This window comes from Monodelphis domestica, chromosome 3 (genome assembly GCF_027887165.1).
Source record: "Monodelphis domestica isolate mMonDom1 chromosome 3, mMonDom1.pri, whole genome shotgun sequence".
Classification (NCBI taxonomy): domain Eukaryota; kingdom Metazoa; phylum Chordata; class Mammalia; order Didelphimorphia; family Didelphidae; genus Monodelphis; species Monodelphis domestica.
The window spans coordinates 23,242,291-23,269,949 of record NC_077229.1 but is presented as its reverse complement, the minus strand read 5'-3'; the positions used below and the strand labels follow the sequence as shown (position 1 = coordinate 23,269,949).

General features: G+C 55.1%; 1 protein-coding gene across 1 annotated transcript in view; it reads right to left on the bottom strand.

The window, feature by feature from the left end:
- TTC28 (tetratricopeptide repeat domain 28) overlaps positions 1–27,659 on the bottom strand; it is a 654,492-nt gene that overhangs the window by 98,254 nt on the left and 528,579 nt on the right. The window contains exons 7-9 of the mRNA XM_056820926.1: positions 3,696–3,752; positions 2,411–3,491; positions 888–1,411 (exon numbers count right to left, since the gene is read on the bottom strand). Of these exons, the coding sequence (XP_056676904.1) occupies positions 888–1,411; positions 2,411–3,491; positions 3,696–3,752 (1,662 nt within the window). The remainder of the gene's footprint in view (positions 1–887; positions 1,412–2,410; positions 3,492–3,695; positions 3,753–27,659) is intronic.

Below are 27,659 nucleotides of genomic sequence, written 5' to 3'. Positions count from 1 at the left end.
GCCCGTGCGAGCTGGCTCCATCCCGGACCGTGCGGCGTCGGCCCCGTCTATCGCCCTGCCCAGGGGCTTGCCCTCTGCAGGCCCGTGCGGCGTCAGCCCCGTCTATCGCCCTGCCCAGGGGCTTGCCCTCTGCAGGCCCGTGTGAGCTGGCTCCATCCCGGCCCGTGCGGCGTCAGCCCCGTCTATCGCCCTGCCCAGGGGCTTGCCCTCTGCAGGCCCGTGTGAGCTGGCTCCATCCCGGCCCGTGCGGCGTCGGCCCCGTCTATCGCCCTGCCCAGGGGCTTGCCCTCTGCAGGCCCGTGCGGCGTCAGCCCCGTCTATCGCCCTGCCCAGGGGCTTGCCCTCTGCAGGCCCGTGCGAGCTGGCTCCATCCCGGCCCGTGCGGCGTCAGCCCCGTCTATTGCCCTGCCCAGGGGCTTGCCCTCTGCAGGCCCGTGCGAGCTGGCTCCATCCCGGACCGTGCGGCGTCGGCCCCGTCTATCGCCCTGCCCAGGGGCTTGCCCTCTGCAGGCCCGTGCGGCGTCAGCCCCGTCTATCGCCCTGCCCAGGGGCTTGCCCTCTGCAGGCCCGTGTGAGCTGGCTCCATCCCAGCCCGTGCGGCGTCAGCCCCGTCTATCGCCCTGCCCAGGGGCTTGCCCTCTGCAGGCCCGTGCGAGCTGGCTCCATCCCGGACCGTGCGGCGTCGGCCCCGTCTATCGCCCTGCCCAGGGGCTTGCCCTCTGCAGGCCCGTGTGAGCTGGCTCCATCCCGGCCCATGCGGCATCGGCCCCGTCTCCGCTTGCCCTTTCTGGGCCTCGGATCCCCCTGGCCCCTTCCGGTTCCCTTCCCGGGCCTCGGTCTGCCCCGGGCGTGGGAGAGGGAGGCCGGGAGGGCCGGCGGGCACCTACCTTCCTGCAGGTACATGACGGCCTGCGAGTAGTTCTGCAGGGCATGGTGGGTCCGGCCCAGGCTGCTGTACGACAGGGTCTTGGCCACCAGGTCGTTCATCTGCGCGGCGATGCTCAGGTGCTGCTCCTGGTACACCACGGCCCTCTCGAAGGTGCCCAGCGACTCGTAGGTGAGGCCCAGGTTGCCGTAGGCCCGGCCCTGGCCCGACGGGTTGTTCGTCTCCTCGGCGATCTGCAGGTCCAGCTGGTGGTACTGCAGGGCCGTGTCGTACTCGCCCATCTGCTGGTAGACGCCGCCCAGGCCGCAGGCGGCGTCGCTCTCCAGCGCCCGGTCCTTCATGTCCCTGGCGAGGTTCAGCTGGCGCTCCAGGCACGAGATGGCTTGCTCGTAGTTGCCCAGCTGGCTGTGCAGGCTGCCCAGCTCCCCGTAGGCCTGGGCCTTGTTGAAGGCCTCCCCCAGCTCGTGCGCCACCACCAGCCTCTTCTCGAAGCACACGAGGGCTTGCTGCAGACTGCCCATGGCCCTGGAGGACACAGAAAAGGGTGAGAGGGCTCCCCTTCCCTTCGGGCCACGGCGGCCTGGCCCGACCGGAGCGGAACCAGAGGCGCCGGGGCCGCTGAAGCCTCTGGGGAAACGAGTCACATGCCCCGCCGAGCCCTGCCAGCGCCCTTGGGCCCAGGGAGCCTGGCCCGAGCCCTGCCCCGCTCCAGGCCCGCTCTGTGCACGTGCCGGAGCTCCCCTGCCCCGCTCCAGGCCCGCTCTGCGCACATGCCGGAGCCCCCCTGCCCCACTCTTCCCACGTGCCGAGGCCCTCGCCCTGCTCCCGCCTGCTCTGCTCCGGCCTGCTCTGCCCATGTGCCACCCCACTCCAGCCTGCTCTGCGCACGTGCCGGAGCTCCCCTGCCCCACTCTGGCCCGCTCTGCCCACGTGCCGGAGCCCCCCTGCCCCACACTCTGCCCATGTGCCGGAGCCCCCCTGCCCCACTCCAGGCCTGCTCTGCGCACGTGCCGGAGCTCCCCTGCCCCGCTCCAGGCCCGCTCTGTGCACGTGCCGGGGCCCTCGCCCTGCTCCTTCCTGCTCTGCTCCGGCCTGCTCTGCCCATGTGCCACCCCACTCCAGCCCGCTCTGCACACGTGCCGGAGCCCCCGCCCCACTCTGCGCACGTGCCGGAGCTCCCCTGCCCCGCTCCAGGCCCGCTCTGTGCACGTGCCGGGGCCCTCGCCCTGCTCCTTCCTGCTCTGCTCCGGCCTGCTCTGCCCATGTGCCACCCCACTCCAGCCCGCTCTGCACACGTGCCGGAGCCCCCGCCCCACTCGGGCCCACTCTGCGCACATGCAGGAGCCCCCCTGTCCCGCTCTGCCCATGTGCTGGAGCCCCCACCCCACTCCGGCCCGCTCTGCGCACGTGCCGGAGCTCCCCTGCCCCACTCCGGCCCGCTCTGCCCACGTGCCGGAGCCCCCCTGCCCCACTCTGCCCACGTGCCGGAGCCCCCGCCCCGCTCCTCCGCGTGCCCCCGCCTACCTGTGCCCGTTGCCGAGGCCCCGGTACGCCTTGGCCTGGTCCTGCATGCGGTTGAGGCTCTGGGCCACGGACAGGTACTGGTCGTAGTACTTGATGGCCTCCTCGTAGTCGCCGAGCGCCTCGTAGCAGTCGCCCAGGTTGCCGTAGGCCCGGCCGCGGTCCAGCACGGCCTCGTTGCCGCTGAGCTGCTGCAGCATGGCGAGCTGCTGCTCGAAGTAGCCGATGGCCTCCTCCATGACGTTCATGTTCATCTTGGTGATGCCCATGTTGCCGTAGACCTGGGCCTCGACGCTGGCGTCCTTGAGCTTCTGGGCCAGCTCGAGCTGCTCCTCGTAGCACTTGAAGGCCATCGTGTACTTGCCCAGGGCCATGTAGACGGCCGCCAGGTGGCCGTGCGCGCGGCCCTCGCCGGGCACGTCGCTCAGCTCCTGGTACACCTCGAGCTCCTGCGTGTGGTAGCCCAGCGCCTTGTCGTGCTTCTGCAGCGTGCGGTAGGCCGTGCCCAGGGCCGCATAGGCGCTCGCCTCCAGCCGCCGGTCCTTCACCTGGTGGGCCAGGCCCAGCTGCTGCTCGTAGAAGCGGATGGCCCCGCCCGTGTCCTTCTTGCACACGAAGATGTCCCCCAGGTTCCCCAGCGCCCGGAACTTGGCCTGCGGGTTGTTCAGGGCCTGGGCCAGGGACAGCAGGTACTTCTGGCACTCCTCGGCCTTGCTCAGGTTCAGCAGGGCCTTGAAGGCCAGGCCCAGGTTGCAGTAGGCCTTGGCCTGGCTCAGCTTGTCGTGCAGGTCTTTGGCCAGGGCCAGGTCCTGCTCGTAGTAGCGCACGGCCTCCTCGTAGTTGCCCAGGCAGTAGTGGGCGTAGCCCAGGTTGTGGCACACCTTGCCCTCCCCCTCCATGTCCTGCAGCTCGGGCGAGAGCCGCAGGTACTGCGCGTAGTAGGGCGCCGCCTGGCCGTACTCCCCGCGGGAGCAGTGGAAGTTGCCCAGGTTGCTGAGGGCGCGGGCCTCGCTCTGGATGTCGCGCAGCTCCCGGGCGATGTTCAGGTGGTTCTGGTAGTGCTGCAGGGCCCGGTCGTGGGAAACTCCTTATCTATTTCTTCTTTCTGACTAAGTAGTCTGGAATATACTCCATTGAGAAAATCATCTCTTTTAGCCTTCACTCAAACATCTGGAGTATAACATCCCCACCTTGACACCCACCCACACACCATCTTCCCCCTCTTGTTTTTGTGTTCCTCCTATGAATATACCTTCTTAACATATAATGCTGCCCTTCCCCCTTTTACTTATATAGTGGAGCTTCAGCGCCGCCTCGTAGTCGCCTTTCATCTGGTGGATGATCCCTGGAAAAGAGGGCAGAGAGGCGTCAGCTGAGAGCGCGCGGACGCCCCGAGGGCCGAGGCAGGACTCTGCCCAGCATCCTCCAGGCAAAGGGCAGGGACCCTGGGGCCTGGGGGCTTCCTATCTGACAAGGCCTGCATGAGCATGGGCAGCGTGGGCCTCCCCCAGGGCAGAAGAGTCTCAGCCTTGGACATCCCCCCCCCCAGCGGGACTCCCCTGTGAGGCCTGGTTCTCTCTCTGCGTGATGGGGCCCCCACTTTCCCTCCTAGCTCCCCCCCCCCTTCCCAGAATGGAGGCTGCAGGAAGTCACCTGTCTGGGGCTGGGCTTGCCGACAGCTCTGCTTTGGTTTGGAAAGACCTTTTCTGTTCCGGATGCTCAGAGCAGAAAAGGCAACCAGCCAGAACCCAAACCCGGAGAGAGAAGGCACGGGGTTGGTTCTATTTCAGGCTCTGCCATCACCCAAGTGACCAGGGCAGAGGGTGTGCTCCAAGGCTCCGCTCCCCACCCACCCTGGGGAGAACGCAAGGGGACAAAGATGGGCCACGGCATGGGCATATCTGGGCTGCTGGAGACCAGGAGGAGGGCCAGGGAAAGAGTGTGGCAGCACTAAGCTGGCACAGCCGCCATCAACACCTGGAGACTCAGAAGGCCGGGCAGGGAGCGCATGTTGCCCCCAAGATGCCACCTCCTTTAGGGGCTTTCATCTGAAGTCAGCAAACCGTTTTGTTCTGCATTTCCCATGTCTAAGACTTGGTAGGCAAAGCTAGGCTGATGGGGGACCCAAAGACGAATGGAGTCCAGGCCCTGCCCTCATGAAGTCCGCTGTCTGGCAGGTGCCCAGGGCCCATCCACAAAGAGCTAGCAAACAAACCCAACTTGGCAGGGCAATGAAGAAGGCCCAGAGTGTCAGACCACATTGAATGATCTCCCATAGAAAGTCACGAGAGAGCCGACGTGTCCGTGCCTTCTCTACAAGGTCACGAGACTGCCGACGTGTCCGTGCCTTCTCTACAAGGTCACGAGAGCGCCGACATGTCCGTGCCTTCTCTACAAGGTCACGGGAGCGCCGACATGTCCGTGCCTTCTCTACAAGGTCACGAGACTGCCGACGTGTCCGTGCCTTCTCTACAAGGTCACAGGAGTGCTGACGTGTCCGTGCCTTCTCTACAAGGTCACAGGAGTGCTGACGTGTCCGTGCCTTCTCTACAAGGTCACGAGACTGCCGACGTGTCCGTGCCTTCTCTACAAGGTCACGAGAGCGCCGACATGTCCGTGCCTTCTCTACAAGGTCACGAGACTGCCGACGTGTCCGTGCCTTCTCTACAAGGTCACGGGAGCGCCGACATGTCCGTGCCTTCTCTACAAGGTCACGGGAGCGCTAACGTGTCCGTGCCTTCTCTACAAGGTCACGGGAGCTCTGACGTGTCCGTGCCTTCTCTACAAGGTCACGAGAGCGCCGACGTGTCCGTGCCTTCTCTACAAGGTCATGGGAGCGCCGACGTGTCCGTGCCTTCTCTACAAGGTCACGGGAGCGCCGACGTGTCCGTGCCTTCTCTACAAGGTCACGGGAGCACTGATGTGTCCGTGCCTTCTCTACAAGGTCATGGGAGCGCCGCCGTGTCCGTGCCTTCTCTACAAGGTCACGGGAGCGCCGACGTGTCCGTGCCTTCTCTACAAGGTCATGGGAGCACTGATGTGTCCGTGCCTTCTCTACAAGGTCACGGGAGCGCCGACATGTCCGTGCCTTCTCTACAAGGTCACGGGAGCACTGATGTGTCCGTGCCTTCTCTACAAGGTCACGGGAGCACTGACGTGTCCGTGCCTTCTCTACAAGGTCACGGGAGTGCCGCCGTGTCCGTGCCTTCTCTACAAGGTCACAGGAGCGCCGACGTGTCCGTGCCTTCTCTACAAGGTCACGGGAGCTCTGACGTGTCCGTGCCTTCTCTACAAGGTCACGAGAGCGCCGACGTGTCCGTGCCTTCTCTACAAGGTCATGGGAGCGCCGACGTGTCCGTGCCTTCTCTACAAGGTCACGGGAGCGCCGACGTGTCCGTGCCTTCTCTACAAGGTCACGGGAGCACTGATGTGTCCGTGCCTTCTCTACAAGGTCATGGGAGCGCCGACGTGTCCGTGCCTTCTCTACAAGGTCACGGGAGTGCCGCCGTGTCCGTGCCTTCTCTACAAGGTCACGGGAGCGCCGACGTGTCCGTGCCTTCTCTACAAGGTCATGGGAGCACTGATGTGTCCGTGCCTTCTCTACAAGGTCACGGGAGCGCCGACATGTCCGTGCCTTCTCTACAAGGTCACGGGAGCACTGACGTGTCCATGCCTTCTCTACAAGGTCACGGGAGCACTGACATGTCCGTGCCTTCTCTACAAGGTCACGAGAGCACTGACGTGTCCGTGCCTTCTCTACAAGGTCACGGGAGCGCCGACATGTCCGTGCCTTCTCTATAAGTTGTGCCTGGCCCACATCCTACGCCCACGCCGGGACAAGGTCAGTGGAGCTGCCGCCTCCCTTGATGGGCATTCCGTTCATGTGGCCACGGGCTTGGGTGCTGTGACTCCCAGTGAGCACCTTTCATTTGATTCACTTCCTACCCAAACACACCTCTCCCTTCCCATCCCTGTGCTGTCTGACAGCTGCAGGACTTTCCATTTACTCTCATTGGGTTTTACCTCATTTAATTTGCTCTGCCCTTCCCAACTCTGGAGGTCCTTTAATAAAACAAAACAAAACAAACTCTTCCTTTCTGTCTTAGAATCCATACTCTATACTGGTTCTAAGGCAGAAGAGGGGTAAGGGCTAGGCAATGGGGGGTAAGTGACTTGCCCAGGGTCACTCAGCTAGGAAGGGTCTGAGGCCAGGCTTGAACCCAGGACCTCCTGTCTCCAGGCCTGGCTCTCATCCACGGAGCCACCGAGCTGCCCCTGAAGATCCTCTTGTCTCTCAGTCTTTAATCCAGCACGTTGGCTCCCCCTCCCAGCTTTTATGAGCACAAGTCACAGAGCCCCCGGCCCCTTGTCCAGCAAAGGTCATTCCAGGAAGTGGCCAAGGGGCGGACGTAGGCTTTGCGGCCATCATGTAGCAAGCAGTCCAATCACCAGACCCCATCTCCCCTTCTGCAGCCCCCTGCCATTGTCCGAGGCATCTAACATCCTCCGGGCTTGTTCTCCACCCCATCTCCTCCTCCCATCCTTGGCCACCTTCACAGCCGTGTCAGTGACTTTCAACATTCTGGTCTCGGCCTCCTCAGCGCCGGCCACCCCTGGACGTCTTGGACTCTGGCTCCTCAGAGTGCTGGGAGGGCGTGGTGGAAGAGAGGCTGGCTTACCATCCACAAGGCCTGGCCACGGGGCAGCTGGGTGGCTCAGTGGATGGAGCGCCAGGCCTAGAGACGGAAGCCCTGGTCCCACTCTGGCCTGGGACCCTTCCTCGCTGTGTGACCCTGGACAAGTCACTTTACCCCCACTGGCTAGCCTCAGCGCTCTTCTGCCTACGGATCTACACCAGAAGGTAAGGCTTAAAAGTAAGAGACATCGTCCGTGTCTTCAAAGACGAGCTCGCTCCTGGAGGAGGAAGCGTGTGGCGGCTCCCTGGAAGCCCCTGCAGTTGGAAAGTTTCTTCAGAGAAGCCTTTGAAGGTGCAGCAGCTTTCCCCTCCCCTTCCTGCGTGCGTGCTTTAGACAAAGGAGAGGCCTGCCGCCTTTATCTTCCCAAGGACTCTCCAGAAAGAGCCCTCAGCACCCCACTTCCCGTCTACAATGGGGGGGACAATAGCTGCCATCTTCACCGCGCCACGGAATGCAAATGAGGCAGGCCTGTGACGGGGCTCTGAGGAGGGAGAGCGATGGGCACCGAATGAAAGAGGAGGCGGCAGAGGGAAGGGGGGCAGAAGGGGAGGAGGGGGACACCGAGGGGGAAGAAAACGGATCGGCCTGCAGCTCACGGCCTTCCCATCTTGGGCTGGTGGCGGTCATGATGGCCACTCAGGGCTCGTTGATTTGTGAAAGGAACTGCCTGCTGCTTGGAGCAAAACGATCTGAACGGCAGCCAGCTCTCTGTCGCCTCCGCTCAGCACCCCTCCTCCCCTCCCCTCCCCTCCGTGCCTTAAGCCTCCAGAGACCCCGAGGAGGCTCCGTGCATGACCGAGAGGAAGGCCAGCGGGGCCCCCGGCCGCCCGAGGCTCTGCCGCCCGACCATGGCAGCCAGCAGGGCGCCCCGCAGAGGGATCTCAGCAAAAATCAGTGCGTGGCCAAAGGAAAGCTGCCCGAGGATCATGTGTGCAGGCCGGTAAAGATGGAGGCCACCCCAGCAGGCAGGGCCTTGGGGATGAGGGCGGCCCCTGGGGGCGACTCTGAGGGAGGAGAAGGCCCGGAACAGATGGAAGCGTCCTGTCCGCGATCTGGGCAGCAGAACGCGATGGGAGAAGCCAGGGATCGACACACAGACACAGGCCACAAGTGTCTGCCATGGCTCGTGCCCTCAAGGAGCTTGCAGTCTACTGGGGGAAGCAAACAGCAGAAGGGGGAGGGGCCTCTGGAGAGGGGGAGGGTGGGAGGGAGCTGAGCAGGGGGGGAGGTCAGGGAGCCAAGTCATGCCAGAAGATGCTGAGCGGCGCAGCAGAGACTGGATCCCACCAGAGGAGAGCCGGCCGGCCACGTGGTCAGCCACGTTATTCCATGTGGCGTGGTGCTTAGACCACAAAGATAGAGAAAGCTTTTAAGTCCTATATCAAGTGGAAAGGACATAATCTGGAAGGGGAAAACACAGATGATCCTGGTGTCAAAATGGGTCTGCACTTATTGAATAATTAGGAGGATAATAACTGTTAACCTTTATATGGCATTTGCTGGCAGTGAGATGGTGCCGTGGATAACACTGGACCTGAAGTCAGGAAGACGAGTTCAAATCTAACCTCGGGTACTTCCTAGCTGTGTGACCCTAAATAAGTCACCCTGTTGGTCTGTTTCCTCATCTATCAGGTGAGCAGAAGAAGGAAATGTCAAAGCACTCCTGTGTCTCTGCCAAGAAAACCGCCCTGAAGGGGTCCCCAAGAGCGGGCCGGCCGAAAGCTCAAGGACGGTAACAGCAGCGGTGACCAGGCGCGGCTCCTCACAACACCCCGGCAGGGAGCAGTTTCAAAGCGAAGGGAACAGAAGGGAAGGGACGTGGCCAGAGTTCACACCGCGTGGGGGCCCACTGAGCGTGGAGATGCGTGAAACGAGCAGAGGTGACGCAGGGGCCTAACACCGCCGGACACGACCAAACGAGCCTATTCTTGGGATGTTTAGACGTCTCTTGGACACCTCATTGAGCCAAGCGCCACTGAGCGAAGGGCCGCAGCCGCGCAGGGGCCGACAACGTTAGGGGATCTGGCGCTTCCCTTGGGCGACGAGCCTCAGGGCCCGGCAGCCCCGGAGGAGGGGCCCCCAGGGACGGCCAGGGGAGCGAGAAGGCGAGAGCACGCGTGTGTGGCGCTGAGATGCTGCTGCCCTGGGATCCAGCCCCTGCGGGAGCAGAGCACCAACTTCAGCCCCCTTCTTCTGGCTCAAGTCTCCGTCCTGGAGGAGGTGGCTGGGAGAACCTCCCGAGGGGCCTCTCCTCGGGGTGGGAGAACTGCCTGGGAAGCGAAGGTCCACCTGCCCTCACAGGGCCCTCCCCATCGCCCTCTGCTTTCAGCCTCCACCTGTATGAATTCCCTCCTCATCGTCTTGGCAAGCTTTCTGGCCACCCCATCTCCACCCACTGAAGTGGAAATGATGCTCAGCCTTCTGTCCCTCCAGCTAAAGGCCACCTTCACGGAGGGCAGGTCCCTGGAGGGGGCGCCCTTCCCTCTACCCTTATTCTTGGCCCCCTCCGGCCCCCCAGGAGTATTTTGTGTGTCCCTGATGGGCTTCTAATACATGATCTCATGACGCAGCTCCTCAGCAGCAGAAGGCCCGGGGGCTGTCCTGATTTCATCCTTTCCCCGCTCTGAGCAAAGCCACTTAATAAACGCTTGTTGACCGGCAGAATGAACATGCTCATCTGGCCTGCCACCCCCACCGAGATCCAGGGTCTGATCATTCATCTAAGCTGCGGATCTCTTTCTGGCCACCCCCCAGGCGTGTGGGTGCGCTCGGGCCTCCCTGGACACTCAGGCCCTGCTGACCCTTGGTGGGCGGGGCACGTGGGCCCTCCCCTGCCATCTCCCTTCCTTCCTTGTTCAGGTTTGAGGAAACCTTGTCCGAAGGTCCCCGTGCCTCCATCCTTCTCCAAACCCTCCACCAGCCCTTTTCATCCCACTGGGAGGAAATCAGATGGAGCAGATGGAGGCTAGCAAGGCCCTCACTGTGCAGTGCCTTCCCATCAGCGTCTCAGTGGAGCCCCTGCAAGGCCGGGTCACTTCAGAGCCCCTTCAGGACTCCTGTCCCTAGCAGTCTGGGTCAAGTGAAACGGTGACATGGAAAGCAGCCCTTCCCCCGCAGCAGCCCGTGAGCATGACCTTCCTTCCCCTGCTGAGGGTACCTGCAGGCTCATTAGTGCAGCCCCACGACGGAACCATTCACAGGTTTCTTGAGCCTGTGCGGGAATCTTGGCAGTAAATCCTTTAGCGGCCGGCAAGATGAATTGTGCCCTGAGAAGGGGAAGCCATAACTACAATAGGAAAATGAAAGAGTACGTCTCTGGTGACGGATGCCTAGCTACGAGGCGCTGCCATATCCCCAATGGCTCTGGCCAGGACCATTGTGAGAGAAGTTGGTGGGAAGCCCAGACCCCAATGAAAAATGCGGTGGTCCAGCACACACGAGCTCCTTCATTAGTCATTGTTTGGAAAAGCCTGCTCGGAGTACCCAGAGCCAGGCAGAAGCAAAGCTGGGGAACTGAGCATCATCACCCAACAGAGCCTGGAACAGGAATCTTGGACATTTAAGAGGCTCTTGGATAGCCTCACCAGAGCAGAGACAAAGGAGGAGGGACGTGACTAGAGCCAGGAGACAGTAAGAAGATGCCTGGTTGCACTCGCCCTTCGGGTTTGCTCTCAAAGTTGGGTAGTCCCTTCTTTCCCAGGGTTCTCTGGCTTCATTCCCCAGAGGATGGCCTGCCTTGGTCACATACTCCCGGGAAATCTTGAGCAAGACACAGTCGTGTGGTATCATGGAGAGAATACTAGATTTGGAATCAAGGGGACTGAGTTCAAACCCCGTCTCTGCTATCTGCTATAGAGGACCTTGGGCAAGTCACCTACCATTCTGGGCCTCTTTCCTCTGCTGTAAAGCTATGCCCAAACATAGACTTCTTTCCCCTGGGATTACCCTAAAATAGAACAGGTTCCCTCAGGAAGCTCTGAAGATTGTCCAGCCAGATGATTCCTTTTCAGGGATGCTGCAGAGGGGGAGGGGGCTGGAGTGGAGGAGATTCCCCCTGACCCAGGACTCTGTGCTTGATCTCCCAGTGGTCAGGGAGAGAACCCAGTGCACACGTGGTGCCCGAGGAAAGTGACTGGCCTTCTCATGGTCTTATCTCTGTCAGGAGCGAGAAGGGATGCAATTCAGCTTTTAGATAGGAAATAAAAACAACAGGTTCTAGAAATGTGGGGGAAAGCTTTGAACTCATGACTTACAGGAGATAGCTATGGAGCAATGAGCCTCTCTAATGATTCAAGGGACAGAAATCTAGGAAGGCAGCAAAGATGTCAGCTAGCTGTGTAAGATTTGAATAGGTTAGAGTAGAAGATAACAGAAAAATAAAAGGTAGGCAAAATTCCCAGCTCATTTAGCAAGGCCGGATCTCAAAGACCTAATCCAATAACTCATTTCTGGATTTCTGAAATCACATGGTCTTCTTTCTACTGCAAAAGCAAGAGTTATTTGCCTTAATCAAATGTGAGTCAGATCCTCAAATGACTTCAGTTAATTAAATTCCTAAAATTAACGGATCAGGTTCCTGGAGGTCAAGTCAACTGAATTATTAGATCCTACTATAGGCCTGGTCCGGAACTGGAGACTTCAAAAGAAAAAACTAAAAAAAGAACCAATCCGAGCCCCCAAAGAGCCTACCACCTGCCTGTCAGCACTTCTGATAATGTCATAATCACACACTATTAATGCCCAGCTCACCTGGTCCTGGCAGCAGCCTGGGATCCCTTATCTACACAGGCATGGCGTGGCAGATGGTCTTCCTTCCACTTAATATCTGTGTACAGACACAGAGCAGGGGATGAAGGGTTGGGAGAGATGGGAAATGGCAGCCTCCGAGGACACGCGTTCTGTTCTCTAATACCACTCGCTGGGGGGTATAATGCTTCCTAAGGGATGGTTTTACCTACAGTCGATCCAAAAGGATGGAAGCTGGGAATACTCTGTCTGCGGCAATGACCCGCTTTCGTAAGTGTAGCCCAAGATCTGGGGCACTTTCACATTGTGAAGCCCTTCAAGTAAATCATCAAAGTTAATTATCCAATTAATATCAAGGCTGGATATACAGTAATCTGTCAAAAGACAAAGGGTTTAGAAGTTCGGTGCCTATCGGTTTCTTATCTTTTAAATGGAAATGAGGGAATTAGTCACCCTTCCAATTCACTCATTGTGAATATTAATTTGTCTTTTTCCGGCTCAGCGCCTCCCTAACTCGATGGCAGTAATTAGCAAGGTTGAAGGGGACCCAACTGCAAGCCCCACCCAAGAGGAGCAAGTCTTGCTGAATTCAGGATCTCTAGGGTGGGGGAAGAGCCCGGTGTTAATGCAGGAGGAGCAAGGAAGAAAGCCAGCCCTGGGAAAGGCAGGAGCAATCTTCTTTACTGCAACCCCATGCATAAGAAGGGTCTGGTGGATTGAATTTGTCTACAAAAAGGATCCTGGGCGATAAATACACCGCGTTTGGCCTTTAAAGCCCCTCACCTTTGGGTTCTGGCCCATCTTTACATACTGACACGGCTTCACTGTCCTTGGTGTGCTTGACATTGTAGGCAAGCTGGCCTCTATCTGTTCCCCATACACAACTGGATTTCTCAACTCCACTTTTGAGCAGCTGCTCCTCTACACCCAAGCTTGGGAAACGGAGGCGAGGGAGCTGGCTCCCCTTAGAAGGGGAAAAGCAGGAACCAGCAGGCACCAAGTCTAAAACAAAATGCAAAGACAGGTCTATTCTCTGTTGCCCATTAGGAAGGTAAGTCCTCGATAAAATGGATGGCACTGGAGGCTGGCCACTCATTGGCTGGCAGAGGGATGGTCAGGACCCTGGCAGCTCTATAAAGCAAGAACACTCGGTGGGAATCCCTCTATGGAGCTTGGAGGAATGTCGCCTCCAGCTGTGGAGGAAGAACCCAGGCTCCGAGAGGGAATTGTTTGGGTGGCCGTCATTTCTTGCAGCAGAGCTGTTTTCCCAATAAGAGATACTGCATCCTGTAGGAAGGGGAAGATGATGGAACCAGCCTTTATTAAGCCCCTCCTACATGCCAGGCACTTAACGAATGTCATTTCATTTGAAGAGGACTCAGGGAGTTGAAGTAGGAGATAGGTCTAAGGAACAGAGCTCTGCAAGTGGAGAAAATCTTAGAATAGAATCTTCCCTATTCCCTGAATTTGGCATTCATTTCCCACCTCCGTGCCCTTGCTAGGCTGTCCTACAAACATGCAGTGCTCTCCCTCCTCATCCTTGATCAGTCCATCAACAAGTATTTAGGAAGTGCCTACTATGTGTTAAGCACTGTGCTGGGCACTGTGGCTGCTGACACGGTGAATGGAATGATCCCTGCCTGCAAGAAGCTTCCATTCTAATGGGGGGAACAAGTAACATGGAGGTGTATGGAGAGAGTAAGATGAAGATAATGAAATCAAACGAGCCAGAAAGTAGTTAACTGTTAGATGGAAGGGAAGGGAGGGCTAATGCGCCATGTTCTTAGGGAAGCCTTTCCTCACTGCCCCGTTTTCTCCCAGATCATCAGGAATCTGTTATTCAGGTACACCTGTATTACTCTTAGCAGACTGTAAGCTTCCTGAGGGCTGAGGCTCGGCACAGGCCTTCACAGACAATTTTGCAAAATGATTTCAATTGTGATCAGATGGCAACAGACGCCTTCCTTTCTCCCCTCTACAGTTTGGAATAGGCCTAGTTCAGGCGCCACCCCCCTCCATGAAGCACTCCCCAAGAGATGGGGCTGAAAGAGCTCTTGGGAGATAGTGGGCTCCCCCTGGAACGTTCCTCAAATGGCATTGAAGAGAGCCCCATTGCTCAGGCACAGTGTGCGCTCGATGCCAACGTCTCCGTCCTTTTCCCTGTCACATTCCCTCTCTATTACATGATCTGTGGCCACGATAGCTCGCTCAGGAGACGGCAAGATCTTCTTTTGAAACCCTGACCTTTGGCTGTAGAATCAATCCTGGGTATTGGTTCCAAGGGAGACAAGCAATAAGGCTAGGCAATAGGGACCAAGTGACTTTACCAGGAAAGAGACAGAGAGAGAGACAGACAGAGAGAGACAGAGAAACAGAGAGAAACACACAGAGAAAAAGAGACAGAGGCAGACAGACAGAGACAGACAAAAAGAGAGAGACAGAGAGACAGTGACAGAAAGAGAGAATTGCCCATCAATAGAAAGTAAGGTGGGAGTTACTGGAGAGCAGAGCTTCTAGAGATCAGAACAGATTCCACACATATTGACTAATGCCTCTCCCATATGAGCTTTATACTAGGCACTGTGGGAGATACAAGGAAGGGCAACACACATTCATACTCTGTCTCTGTGTCTCTGCCTGTCTCTCTCTCTGTCTCTATCTCTCTGTCTGTCTGTCTGTCTGTCTGTCTGTCTGTCTCTCTCTCACACACACACACACACACACACACACACACACACACCCCTCACTGCCTAAACATTGTGACTGCAAACCCACACACAAAGACAGATGGGTTTCGGAGCAGGCCCGGGACGCAGGCTGTCGGATGTACTCTCCGCAGGCCATGGGGTCTGAAGAGCTCGATTTTAAATGTGTATCTGGGATGGCAAAGAGCAACATTATTCGTGTGGCAGTGCTCTGGCTCCCTTACAGAGGAGGCCTCCAAAGCCAATCAAACTCAGACTCCTAGGAAAGGCCATTCTGGAAGCAGAGGAGCCAGACGAGGCTGACACGGGGAATCCTCCGGTTCCGTGTCCCTGAGGGCTTGCTGTATTTCAGCCTGGGAGCCGCCCTGACTTCTGGCACATTCTCTGGAGTTTCCTTTCTCTGCACTTCCCAGTGTCCACCTGGGTGTGGGCTAAGCCATACCGAGGAAGGGGGTGTTCTTGGCCTGGCCCGCCCTCCCCCCACGTTAGCTGCCTGCAGCAGTGTGCCCCGCACAGGGATCATCAGCTGTGCCTATGGACACCGAAGCCACGACCCTGCATATGACAGAACTGCCCACAGCACACGGTCAGGAACACACTGAGGCGGCACGCTGTGCTAGGGAAGACACGACGAGGAAGCAGATCTCCTTGTTCCAGCAGGACACACGGGCATGCAAGTACACGCAGAAGCTACCAATGCACACAAATACACACAGAGGGAGCACGTGTCCACATGCACACACACACACATCTCCATGTGTATATATTATGCAGATACAATGCAGATAAAGAGAAAAGAGTCCTCATGTGTGTATTTCTCTCTACATAGCCTCATTATGGCATATATGTATATGTATATACACACACATATCCCTTTATTAGATTGGAGAGGTTCTATTTCCTTCCTTCCTTCCTTCCTTCCTTCCTTCCTTCCTTCCTTCCTTCCTTCCTTCCTTCCTTCCTTCCTTTCCTTCCTTCCTTCCTTCCTCCCTCCCTCTCTCTCTTTCTTTCTCTCTCTCTCTCTTCTCTTCTTCTCTCTTCTCTCTTTCCTCTCTTTCTCTCTTCTTTCTCTCTTTCACACTTTCTCTCTTCCTCTTCTTTCTCTTCTTTCTTTCTTTCTTCTTTCTTTCTTTCTTTCTTTCTTTCTTTCTTTCTTTCTTTCTTTCTTTCTTTCTTTCTTCTTTCTTTCTTTCTTTCTTTCTTTCTTTCTTTCTTTCTTTCTTTCTTTCTTCTTCTTTCTTTCTTTCTTTCTTTCTTTCTTTCTTTCTTCTTCTTCCTTTCTTCCTTTCTTCCTTTCTTCCTTTCTCCCTGCCTTTCCATCTTGGAATCAGTCTTGTGTATTACTTCCAAAGCAGAAGAGTGGTGAGGGCTGGGCAATGAGGGTTTAAGTGATTTACCCAGTCACACAGCTAGGAAGAATCTGAGGCCAGATTTGAATCCAAGACCCCCTTCCATGTCTGGGCCTGGCTGTCAATCCACCGAGTCACCCCGCTGCCCCAGAAAGGTTCTCTTTTCAAAGGAAAGTCTCAAGGAAAGAGAGCGCTCCAGTCCACTTTGCAGACTATTACCAATTCGTCATCCTTAAATTCCTTCCTCTGATCTCCCAGCACTCTGTGCTTATCTTCTAGACTTATGTTCTAATTTGTAATATATTTATCTTTGAAGATATATGATAACTCTTACTAGATCATGCTCTCCTTGAGGGTAGATTCATTGGTCTGTGGAGCTGTAATGAGGGACTAAATGATCCCCTCGTATAGAAGGAAAAGCTAAGGGAGCATATGGGTAAAGAGCTCATCAAAGCCTCCTGCCCATTCCTGCTCTAATGGCCAGATCCGCTCCAGCAAGGTTTCCATGATCTTTGCAATACAAGGTTGCTGTTCCCTCATAACTTAGGAGAATTGAAGTCAAGCTGGAATCCTCTAGTCAAAAGCCCTCATTTTAGAGCTCAACAAACTAGAGTTTAGGGATGTGAAATGGCTCACTCGCCCCAGGCTGTACAAGAGGCCAGGGCCAGTGAGTGAGTTTCTTACTAAAGAAGAGCCAAACATTAGAAACCAGATTCTCTGGCCCCAAACCTTGTGGATTTTCCATTACATCACAGACACACTCGTGCTACTTGTCTAATCCTACATTTTTATGTTGTTCAGTCCTCTAAGTCATGTCTGACTCTCCGCGACCCCGCTGGGGATTTTCTTGGCACAGATATTGGACTGGTTTGTCATTTCCTTTTCCAGTTCATTTGATAGATGAGGAAACTGAGGCCAAAAAGAGTAGGTGACCAGGTTCACACAGCTAATACGTGTCTGAGGCTGGATTTGAACTCAGAGATGGATCTTCCTGACACCGGGGTTGGCATTCTGCGCACTATGGCACCACCTAGTTGTCCCACAGAACACACTACAAAACATTCAGCATTTCCTGGGAAATCTGTAAGGTTCCTTCCATACTGCACTATCATCAGTAAATCTGAATTTTTCATTCAAATTAGACATCTGCTTGATAAAGAACATAACAGATCATTAGTAGGACAGACAGTGAGCTGGAATGTTGATAAATTCACAGATCTGACATTTACTCAGAATAAAAACACACGCTTTAGTAAAAGAAAGTCCTACCCCAAAGGCTCTGAGGCAGTGTTGCCCAATGGAGAGAACTCTGGGCCAGCCCTTGAGCCTGGACCTCAAATGCTGGTTCTACTCCTCACTCATTCTCTGTCTCATGGGTCAGTGGGGCCCTCACTTTCTTTTCTCTGTGACACAAGGTGGTTGGCCTTCATGATCGTTCTGTAACTTCTCTTTCAGCTCTGGTTTCTGTGATGCTACTTCTGAGTGCTTTGGGGCTGCAAAACATGGAAATCTGAGGGTTTCGACTTCTTTTTTCTCAAAAGGTACCTGTGGTAATTATCCTTAGCAAGCTCCATACAGTCACCCCAATGGCTCCATGAGATAGCTAACCACCCCAGACAGTGCTTGGAGGTTCCGAAGAAAGGGGAATCAGGAAGCCAAGACACTTCTGCATTCCCTATTCCTAAACGACATGCTGTTCACAGGGGAAAAAATGGAAAAGTTCTCTGTGAAATTTAGGAGAGGCTCTAGGAAGGGCCATAGATTAAAAGGAATTGGGTGCCATGTTTCTGATACAAATTCCGGTTAATTGAATGAATCAATAAGCAGCTACTAACTGCAAGGACCAGAATCTTACTGGTTCCTGTGGTGATCAAGAGACTGCTTTGAGGTCAAGGCCATTAACTGCAACATGCCAATGGCTACCAGGGTAGGACGTTTCTCTCTCATTAGTTTTTAATTAGAAATGCCATATTGTATACCAACAGTCACAAAAGTTCCATTTTTCTTAAAACAAAAAGCCAAACCACTGATGTAATTTAAAGGAAAAAAGGCTATCCTTGGGTTGAGTCTGGGGAAGGTCATTCAAGGAGATCAAAGTTTCTAGGACAAACTCATGGACTCATCTGGAGACAGAGGACGCTCTGCCACTGTACCATGTCAAGAACCATATGAAGCAAAGAGCATGTGAAGGACTACAGGCTTGGCTTTTATTTTCTACATGATGAAACCAAGTCTTAACAGGGTTATATGCCTAGAGACAACCAAATTGCTGAGAGGAGGACTCCACCTTCTTCATTCTCCAAACAAGAATCTTAAAATTCCACAAATCACTTCCATTATCTTTCCTTTCCTTTCCCCTCCTCTCCCCTCCTCTTCCCTCCTTTCCTCTCCTCTTCCCTCCTTTCCTCTCCTCTCCTCTCCTCTCCTCTCCTCTCCTCTCCTCTCCTCTCCTCTCCTCTCCTCTCCTCTCCTCTCCTCTCCTCTCCTCCTTCCTTCCTTCTCTCCTTCCATCCTTGGGAGATGGTGTTGACTGTACGGTTCCTTGGTAAACAAGAGGTCCTGGTCCCTTCTCTGCTTAAAGACCCGATATGGGGATCAACCAGTTTAAAAAGTAAGCGCTCTCATTCCACATTGATCCTCTGGCTGAGGATCTCTGGTGTGGGTACTTATTCTTCAAAGGCTTGGGCTCCCCTATTCCTAAGGCACCTCCTTACAATGGAGGGGGAGGGGGATGGCTACTGTAAAAGGGAATTCTTTGTTCTCTCTGAGCTTACACTTGTGAAAGGGAATCCTTTATGGCCTTTGTCTACTTAGAGTTAACACTAACTTAAGTACCCCTACTTAGATTGTGAAGACAGGATGAACTCTCCTTTGTCTACTTCTGAATTGAATCAACAAAAGACTGAACCCCCTACTTAGTACTAGGGGAGAAGCTAGCAAGGTACTTCGAGAACTCACAAGTCACTTACTTAGAGAGCTCCACCCCTTTAACTCAGTCCCAAACTTGTGAATCCCATGATCAGAGTTGACACCCTCAGAAGCTCATCAGCCAGGAGTCTGGGAACCCTTTTGATGTCGGTCACTGTCTTAGGGATTGTTTCCAACTTGACTTCCTTTGTAATACCAGACAATAATGGTTAGCTTCTAGCAATGCCCCCAGCTCCCCTCTCCCCTCCAGTGCCAGTGTTAATGCAGGGTATCTTCACATGTCTGAATGGGTATGGGGCATTAATGAGAGTAGCCTATTGTCTTGGCATGGAGGCTCAGCCTCTTCCCAAATGGACCAAAGGCTAGACAAGAGACTGTTCCATTGTTGAGGGAGTGTCGCTTCTCCTTCTCCAGAAGTGGGATCCCAGAAGAGTTGAGGAGGCCAGTGCTGAGGGAGATGGTTTCCTGTTCCTAAAAGGCAAACTGGTTCCAATGGGGAGTCCACCTCCACCGAGTTGTCAGAGCTGAAGGAGATGCCTGCTGAGATCTGGGAGCTGCTTTGAGCAGCACGAGTGGGCAGGGCTCAGACACTCTTCTGCCTCTCTCTTCCCCTCTGAATGCCGATGGGTTGGAAGTCTACACCGTCTCTTGTCTCCTTTGGCCCAGGCCGGGACAGAGCAGCCCAGCCTGGCTCTGCTTGCCGTGTGGCTAGTGCTTTGGACAAAGATGAGGGCTCAGAGCTTCTCCACAGTCCTTTTTTCTCTTCTACTCTACCAGTTGAGAAGTTCGTGTTCTCAGTGTGTGGGTAAGTGCGTGAGGGGGAGAGGGCCACTGGCCTGGCACAGGTATTGGCTGGCATCCCCTCGAATCCTTTCTGCGCGACTGGGCGCCACAGATCTAGGGCTATCGTGAAGGACGTCATCTTCATCATACAGAGGTGGTTTGGCCCATACTCTGATGATCCCCGGGGAAGGTACTGCGCCGTTCCTTGTGGGGGTTAGTAACAGCAAGGCCAAAAGGCCCAGAAGGGGCACAGCAGACTCAGTGACTAATGGGGGATCGCTCGCTCCCTTCAGCAGGCACGGCAGCATCTGGTGACCCAAGCCTTCATTTCAGTACCTAAGAGGGCTACACCCCAGAGTTCTGCTAGAAGACCCGAGGGAGCAGATTCTGAGCACAGACCCTGGCCTGGGAGCTCTCGGCTGGCGATCTAGGCCCAGCCACCTTCTTTCAGGACCCGGCCAGAGAATCCCCATCCTGCCATTCCTACCACCCAGGGCTGTGAGGAGGCTTGAAACGAGCAATGGACGCCACGCACTCGGCAAACAACAAAGTGCATTCTATAAATAACCGTACGGGTGGCATTTGTTCACAGAATGATTCCAAATCAATTTAAGTCAATGGAGAGAGCTTTCACAGTCGCCCCGTGCGACAGCAGGGGAAAGGCTTTTGTTCATCAGTTTTTGCTCCAGAAGCCTCGTAAACAAAGAAGAATTAAAGGGAAATGAGCCATCCCATGAACCACTCCCAGCTCATTTATTAGAGCTGTCTCTGTCAGCTCTCACCAAGTTAGCCAGAACATTCTGAAGAGATGAAGGGACTGGGCCTGGCCTCAGAAGGACTGTAGTGGAGGCGCCGCACGCCGATCCTTAACGACATCCAATTCCTCCATCTCTCTCGGTCTGTGTGCAGCGGGGATGAGGAGGCAGGCCCTCCCCTGTGTCGCGGGGCTGGGGAGCCAAGGCACAGAGCGGGGCACCGCCACTAGGATTCCTGCACCCTCCCCGAAGTGTCCCCTCTGTTTACTAGACTTCTGGAGCGGAGGCTCTGGGGGTCGGGGCCCACTTTGTTCTCTCCCCTCCCGGAGTCCAGGCACATCCCGAGGGCCCGCTGCCCGCCCTCCTCCTCGTGCCCAGAGCCACAGTCTTCTCTGTGGGCGTGGAGAAGGTTGCGTCCATCCTGCGGGCCAACGTCAGCTTCTTCAGCGGCAGCTCAACAGTCCCATCTGCATCAGAACGTGGTGGGCTCTCAGCTCAGGCCCCGGGGGGCGGTGCCTGGCACGCATTTATTAGGTGACGACTGTATGCGAGGTGAGCAACCATCCCCCTCATAAGCACTGTGCCTTCCAACAGGGCCTGGACTCAGTGTACCCATCTGTGAAGTGGAAGGATGTGGCGCGGAGGTCTCCCACCTACAGCTGTGGGGTCAAGCTCAAGGAGGGCAGGGAGCCCTGGGGATGCCGGCAGGCCACCTCCGAACGTAGACGAGCACACGTGAACAAGCTGTGGCTTTGTGGCTGTTTGGTCGCCTCCATCACATCCGACTCTTGGTGACCCCATGTGGGGTTTTCTTGGCCGAGGTTCCAGAGTGTTTGCTATTTCCTTTTCTGGACAATTTTGCAGATAAGACAACTGAGTCAAACAGGGTCACAGGATTTGCCCAGGGCCACACAGCAAGTACACGTCTGAGACCCTATTTGAACTCAAGAGGATGAGTTTTCCTGACCCCCAATCAAGCCTCTACCCACTGAGCCACCCCGTGGCCCATATCTACTGTCCGCTGCATTTTTTAACACCCTCACCCTCTGTCTCAGTATCGGCTCCAAGGCAGGAGAGCGGCACGGGCTGGGCAAGGGGGTCAAGTGACTTGCCCAGGGTCACACCGCTAGGAAGTGGCTAAGGCAGGATTGGAACCCTCTCCCTTCTCTGGGCTGATTCTCAGTCCACTGAGCCATCTAGCTGTCCCCTGTCTATTGCATTTTCATTAATTTTGTCAAATACTCTCCAATTACATTTGAGTTTGGTTCAGCCAACCCCACCACTGGATACCTCCAGTCTGCAGTGGGTCGTCAGGTGCCAACCAGCCAAGAATCGAAGTCACCATTTCCTAAACCAGGAAGTGCCCTTTCCAGAGCCTTTCACACTCTGGACCAGATTTGCTTATAAAGAGGGAGGCCACAACGGTCATTGGTCACAACCAGAACAATGGCGGCTCTTTCCACGGCCCTCTAAGGTTTGTGGACCCCTTTCCAAGCATTATCTTGTTTGGGCCTCCCAACAGGCCTGGAAGCAGGCCGGAGGATTCCACCATTCCCATTTCAGAGGGGCACATGCGGGCTCAGAAAGAGGAAGTGGCCACGTGTCTAGTAAGTGCCGTGGCTGGGGTTGGACTTGGGACTTCCTGGCTCCAAGCCCAGCGCTCTAACCACTAGGCCAGAACAACACAAAGAACAGTTTCTGCCCCAATCATCACCCGCATTTCTGGCACACACAAATGTGAGACACATCATCCCGCTGGCCTCGGTGTCCTCATCTGTCAGATGGGCCAGAGAAGGAAACGAACACGCCGGGATCTCTGCCCGTGAATCCCAAGCGGGGCCACGGAGAGTCAGGCGTGCCTGACCAAGATCGACTTAATGATCTATTCCTTCACTGACGGACCCGGCAACTGCGAGCAAAGGCGAGTTTTGTCTAAGCTGCCTGCTCCACCGGAGAGCAAAGAGCGACAAGCATCAAGCTTAAGGGTCAGCAGGGCCTTGGGCGTGAATGCTGACCCCACACTTGGGCCCTGCCCTGTAGGATCCCGGGCTCCCTTACCTCTGAGGAGCCTCAGTTTCTTGATCTGTAAAATGGGGACAGTAAGAGCCGGAGGCTGTGGTGAAAGTACAATGAAATGATGCAGAGGATTCCCTCCGGAGGCCTGAAGCTCGCTGTAAATGACAGGGAATATTTGTACCTTTTCCCAGCTAAAACCCTCGAGTTCTCCAGCCCTGCACAGGGCAAAGTTTCCATTTTCTCCTTCTTGTCTCCACCTGCTTCCACATCCCTGCAAAGATGGCCCGGGGTTGGCGGAGGATCAAGGGAAGCTTAATTAAATGGCAGCAACTTGTGTTCATTCCATGGAAGCCAATCCTTGGCCTTGGGATGGGGAGAGAGGAGAGATGTAAGCAGTCTAGAGCGAGTCACTGATGGAAGAACCAACCTGAAAAGGGTCTTCTAGAGAGGAGAGGAGCTAAGGGGCAGCTCAGCGGCTCAAGGGGATAAAGCCTCAGGCAGCTAGGGGGCTCAGTGGATAGAGAACCAGGCCTGGAGATGGAGGTCCTGGGTTCCAATCTGCCCTCAGACACTTCCTAGCTGGGTGACCCTGGGAAAGTCACTTAACCTTCATTGCCTAGTCTGTACTGCTCTTCTGTCTTAGAACCAATAGCCAGGACTGATTCTAAGTGGGAAGGTGAGGACTTAAAAAAAAAAAAGAATGTGGGTTTCTCAAGGACTTTTGCTTTTGTCTTTATACCTCTGCCTTGCATACAGTTGGTGATGAATAAGTGCTTGCTGCTAATGGTGGTCACATCCACGAAAAAGGAAAGTGCTTATTGGAGCCATGGGTTCATAGATTATTACTGGAACACCTGAAATTCTTGGAAACATAGTACCTTCCCTGGAACATAATGGATTTGTAGAGAAAGAAACTATCTACTGGTAAGCTTCTCTGTCATTGGTACGAAGTAATAGTTCATAAAACAGCTCATATTCACACATAGTTTTACAACTCACAAAGGTCTTTTCACATGTGCAAATATGATTATCCCCATTTTATTACTTAAAAAAGCTAAGGCTCAGGAAGGTATGATAGTAACGACAGGGCTAAGATTCCAATCCGTTCTGATGCCATGTCCTGTGCCCAGCCAGGACTAGAAGTGAGCCTCCAGACCCGTGCATGCTCCTGGGTGTTAAGCATTCCTTGGAGCTGAGAACACTAAATTGGGGGCATCCAGGCTCACTCCAGGTTCTAAAGCTTTATTTGTGCAATTTCTAATCTATCCCTCCAACATGGGGGCTGGGAAAAGAAGGAAGGAAAAGGAAGGAAGAGAGGGAGAGAGGGAGGGAGGAAGGAAGGAAGAAGGGAAGGAAGGAAAGAAGGAAGGAAGGAAGGAAGGAAGGAAGGAAGGAAGGAAGGAAGGAAGGAAGGAAGGAAGGAAGGAAGGGAGGGAGGGAGGGAGGAAGGAAGGAAGGAAGGGAGGGAGGGAGGGAGGGAGGGAGGGAGGGAGGGAGGGAGGGAGGAAGAAGGGAAGGAAGGAAAGAAGGAAGGAAGGAAGGAAGAGGGGGAGGGAGGGGGAAGGAAGGAAGAAGGGAATGAAGGAAGGAAGGAAGAAGGGAGGGAAGGAAGGAAGGAAGGAAGAGAGGGAGGGAGGAAGGAGGAAGGGAGGAAGGAGGGAGGGAAGGAAGGAAGGAGGAAGGAGGAAGGAAGGAAGGAAGGAAGGAAGGAAGGAAGGAAGGAAGGAAGGAAGGAAGGAAGGAAGGAAGGAAGGAAGGAAGGAAGGAGGGAAGGAGGGAGGGAGGGAAGGAGGGAAGGAAGGAAGGAAGGAAGGAAGGAAGGAAGGAAGGAGGGAGGGAGAGAAGGAAGAAGGGAGGGAAGGAAGGAGGGAAGGAAGAGAGGAAGGAAGGAGTGAGGAAGCTCAAACTAAGGAAACAATGGAAATCAACACACAGTGAGGGGTTCCTTGGCCTTATAGATTTTTTCAATATCATGTTAAAACTATTTTTCCTGTTCAGGGTAGATGTAAGAATTAGAGCTCAGCTAACTGGAGTCCCTCGGTGAAAGATTGAATTTTAAAATAACCCGATGAAAAAGACAACGTTCAAATGTAAAGCAAGGACCCAATGGGTTGGCTGGTTGGTGTGGTGCTTTGGGGAGGGATTGAGCTGATTCCAGAACATTTAATTTTTAACTCATTAGCATTGTGGGATGGCAAAATGACCCAGAGTGCAGAAAAAGCCTTTTCAGTTCTCAGCAGCACTTGGGCTCTGAACTGTAGCGGTCCCCGAGAGGCCCATCCCCTAGTAGGGCACATACGATGAGCTTAATAAATATTGTATAAGTGAATGAAGAAGTCAAGAAACGGTATCTAATCTCCAAATGGGTATCATTGGAGGTCGAGTTCAAGGCTCCGATGGGTGGGCTGGCGGGTCGAGGTGTGGAATGCACAGGGCGCCCTCGGGACTCTCTTCTCCATGAGCTCAGGCTGCAGGATGTCCTGTGATTTCTCATGCAAAGAGAAGGACAGTGTGGGACAGGGAAGGGGCCCCCGTCCGGCCGTCCTGGGGGCAGTGCGGGGCTCTCCTGGCTGGCTTTTCACGTTCGAGGCTCGCCCTGGGGGATTTCACCGGTTCTCTTCAACTCAACTCTTCTCTACAGGGAATGACCTCTACAGATATAGATACGCACACGGGCAGAGCCATAGAGGCAGAGATGACAGATACAGACGGATGCATACACAGATGTATACTGTGTATCTGCACACATATATGTCACACGTGCACACACGTATGCCTAGGATATGTGCCTGTTGCCTACACAGAGATACTCATGTGTCTGTCTATTACCTCCCTCCCTATCTCTGTCTGTCTGTCTGTCTGGCCCTTCACCATCTTAGAAGCGATGCTGTGTGGGGGTTCCAAAGCAGACGAGTGCCCCCCCCCCAGGCTCACACAGCCGAGAAGGGTCTGAGGGCAGCCTGGAAGCCAGGACCCCCCATCTCCAGTGGCCCCAGCCGGCAGCACAGATTGTTCCTTCCTCTCTTCCATGAGAACGGAAGTTCTCAGAGGGGAGAAACTGTGTTCTGAGCCTGAAGGTCCCTCCTAGCCCTAGGACTGGAAGGCTCCTGACATGGCCTGGCCTGGGTAACGGCCACTGTGACACGCGCAGGGCAAAGGTTATTAGGTAAAACATGAATATAGTTTGTGCGGAAATTAAAACCTCTCTTAATGGGGCAGCTGGGGGCTCAGTGGATAGAGAACCAGGCCTGGAGATGGGGGTCCTGGGTTCAAATCCAGCCTCAGACAGTTCCTAGCTGGGTGACCCTGGCAAAGTCACTTAGGCCCCGTTGCCTAGCCCTTACCCCTCTTCTGCCCTGGAACCCACACCCAGGATTGATCCTAAAACAGAAGGTGAGAGTTTAAAAAAACCAACCTATGGCTTCCCTCTCCCTAGTTTTGGAGCCTGCGGGGGGGGGGGGGGGGGGGGGTGTTTGCCGCACTGAATTCCTGATGCTCTGTAATTCCCTTGATACAGGCCTCTTAGCAAGCCCCACCCCCAACAAGGCCTCCTGCAGTCACGTGATCTTGGAATCACAAGGCGACCCCTTCATGGAACCCCGATCTGATGCCGCCACTTTCTGAAATCACAGAAACGAAGAGGAAGCGCGCTGGTGCTTAGAGATCTCTATGAGGGGGAGCCTGTCACTCACCCAGACTGTAGCCCCCGCCGCCACCCCTGAGAAGGGACCAAAGACAAGACTCCGGGCACGTGGTCCTCCCTCCTTCCCAGGAGGGGCTGGGCAGCTCCTTCCCCTCTGCGTTAGCGCTGTCAGAGGTTCTTAATTGGGGGTCTGTGAACTTTCAAAAGTATTTTTCTAGCAATATTTCCACATTTCAGGTTTTCTCTGTTGTTCTACATCTCCTATTTTTGTGCATTTAAAAATGTGCTTCTGGGGCTGCTCCCAGGCGGCTGGGAGAGGAGCCTCGGCCCTCACTGGCAGGAAAGGGTTGTCCTTTAGGTCTGTATTTTCCTCTTGGCAACCTTCCTTCCTTCATTGCTCCAGGTTCTGCTCCTGGATCCTGGTGGGACCAGATCAAACCCGTCTAGCCCCCTTCTTTCAGGAGGAGGATTTTCAAATGCCTCAAAGCCCAGCTGTTGCCCCAGTGGTTTCTCCTCCCCATTTCCTTCAAAGGATCTCCACGAGGCCTTCTGGCTGCCTCCTTTCTATTTCTCCCGGCGAATCCACGTCATTTCTGAAATGGGGCTCCTAAGAACTGAATTTACTCTTGGGGTGTTCTCTGGCCCGTGCGCGGTGGGGCTGGGATCTCCTGACCTCTGGAGAAATGGACTGAGTGCTTTTAGTTCTCACATGACCCCTCGGAAGCATACCGCGCTTGTAGGCTACTAATCCCCCCTTCTTCTTTTCTGTTTTTGTCTCCTTTTTCTGCTTCAGATGGTTTTCAATGCACAAAAGTCCTCCTTCTCTCTCACCTCCCCCCAAGGCCGCATCCTTGGTGAGGAAGAAAGACGAGTGCCTGAATCTGTTACAAACAGATACACTCAAGCGAAACGCATTCTTCTCTGGCCCAGGCCGCACAAAGTCGTCTGGCTGGCGTCAGAAGGTGGGCCCGCTTCATCAGGAGGCCGCGGCTGGCTACGGTGCGGATCCGACTCCCAACGTCTTCCGAAGCTGCCCGTCTAACAGTGGGGCTGTTCGGTCTACCCTTCGGACAGACTCTCAGTGGTTCTCCGAGTCCTTCTGTTCGCTGTGTGTCTGTCTGTCTCTCTTTCTCTCTGGGCTCTTTGGATTTGGACCATCTAATACTTTTTTTTTCAATTCTGTGGAAGAAACAACGTTGGCCGGTGGCTTCCTGACACTCTGCCCATCCGCGAGGCGCTCATCCCAGGGCTTCCACCAAACATTCCCAGAATCCCCAGGTCGTGCCTGAAGACGCCTGTCACCCATCCGATCCGGGGAGGGAAGGCTGCCCCGGGCTCCACAGGCTGGCGGTGCCCTGCTTGGCGTGCATAGGGCTGATAGCGCCGGGTCCAAAGGCAGGCACGCCCGCTTCACAGCTCTGAGCATGGTCGCACAGCGCTGCCACCAGGGACGGAATGCTACCTGCTTTCCCACAGCCCCTCCAGCAGGTGTCCCTCTCCCTTTGCATCCCCTCTGCCCATCCGAGGAGCCATTCAGAGCATTGTCTCCGTTCGGCTCTTGGGCTCTTCTTCAGGAACAAACTGCTGGGGTGGGGGTGGGGCTCAGAGGATGGCGAGCCAGGTTGGGAGA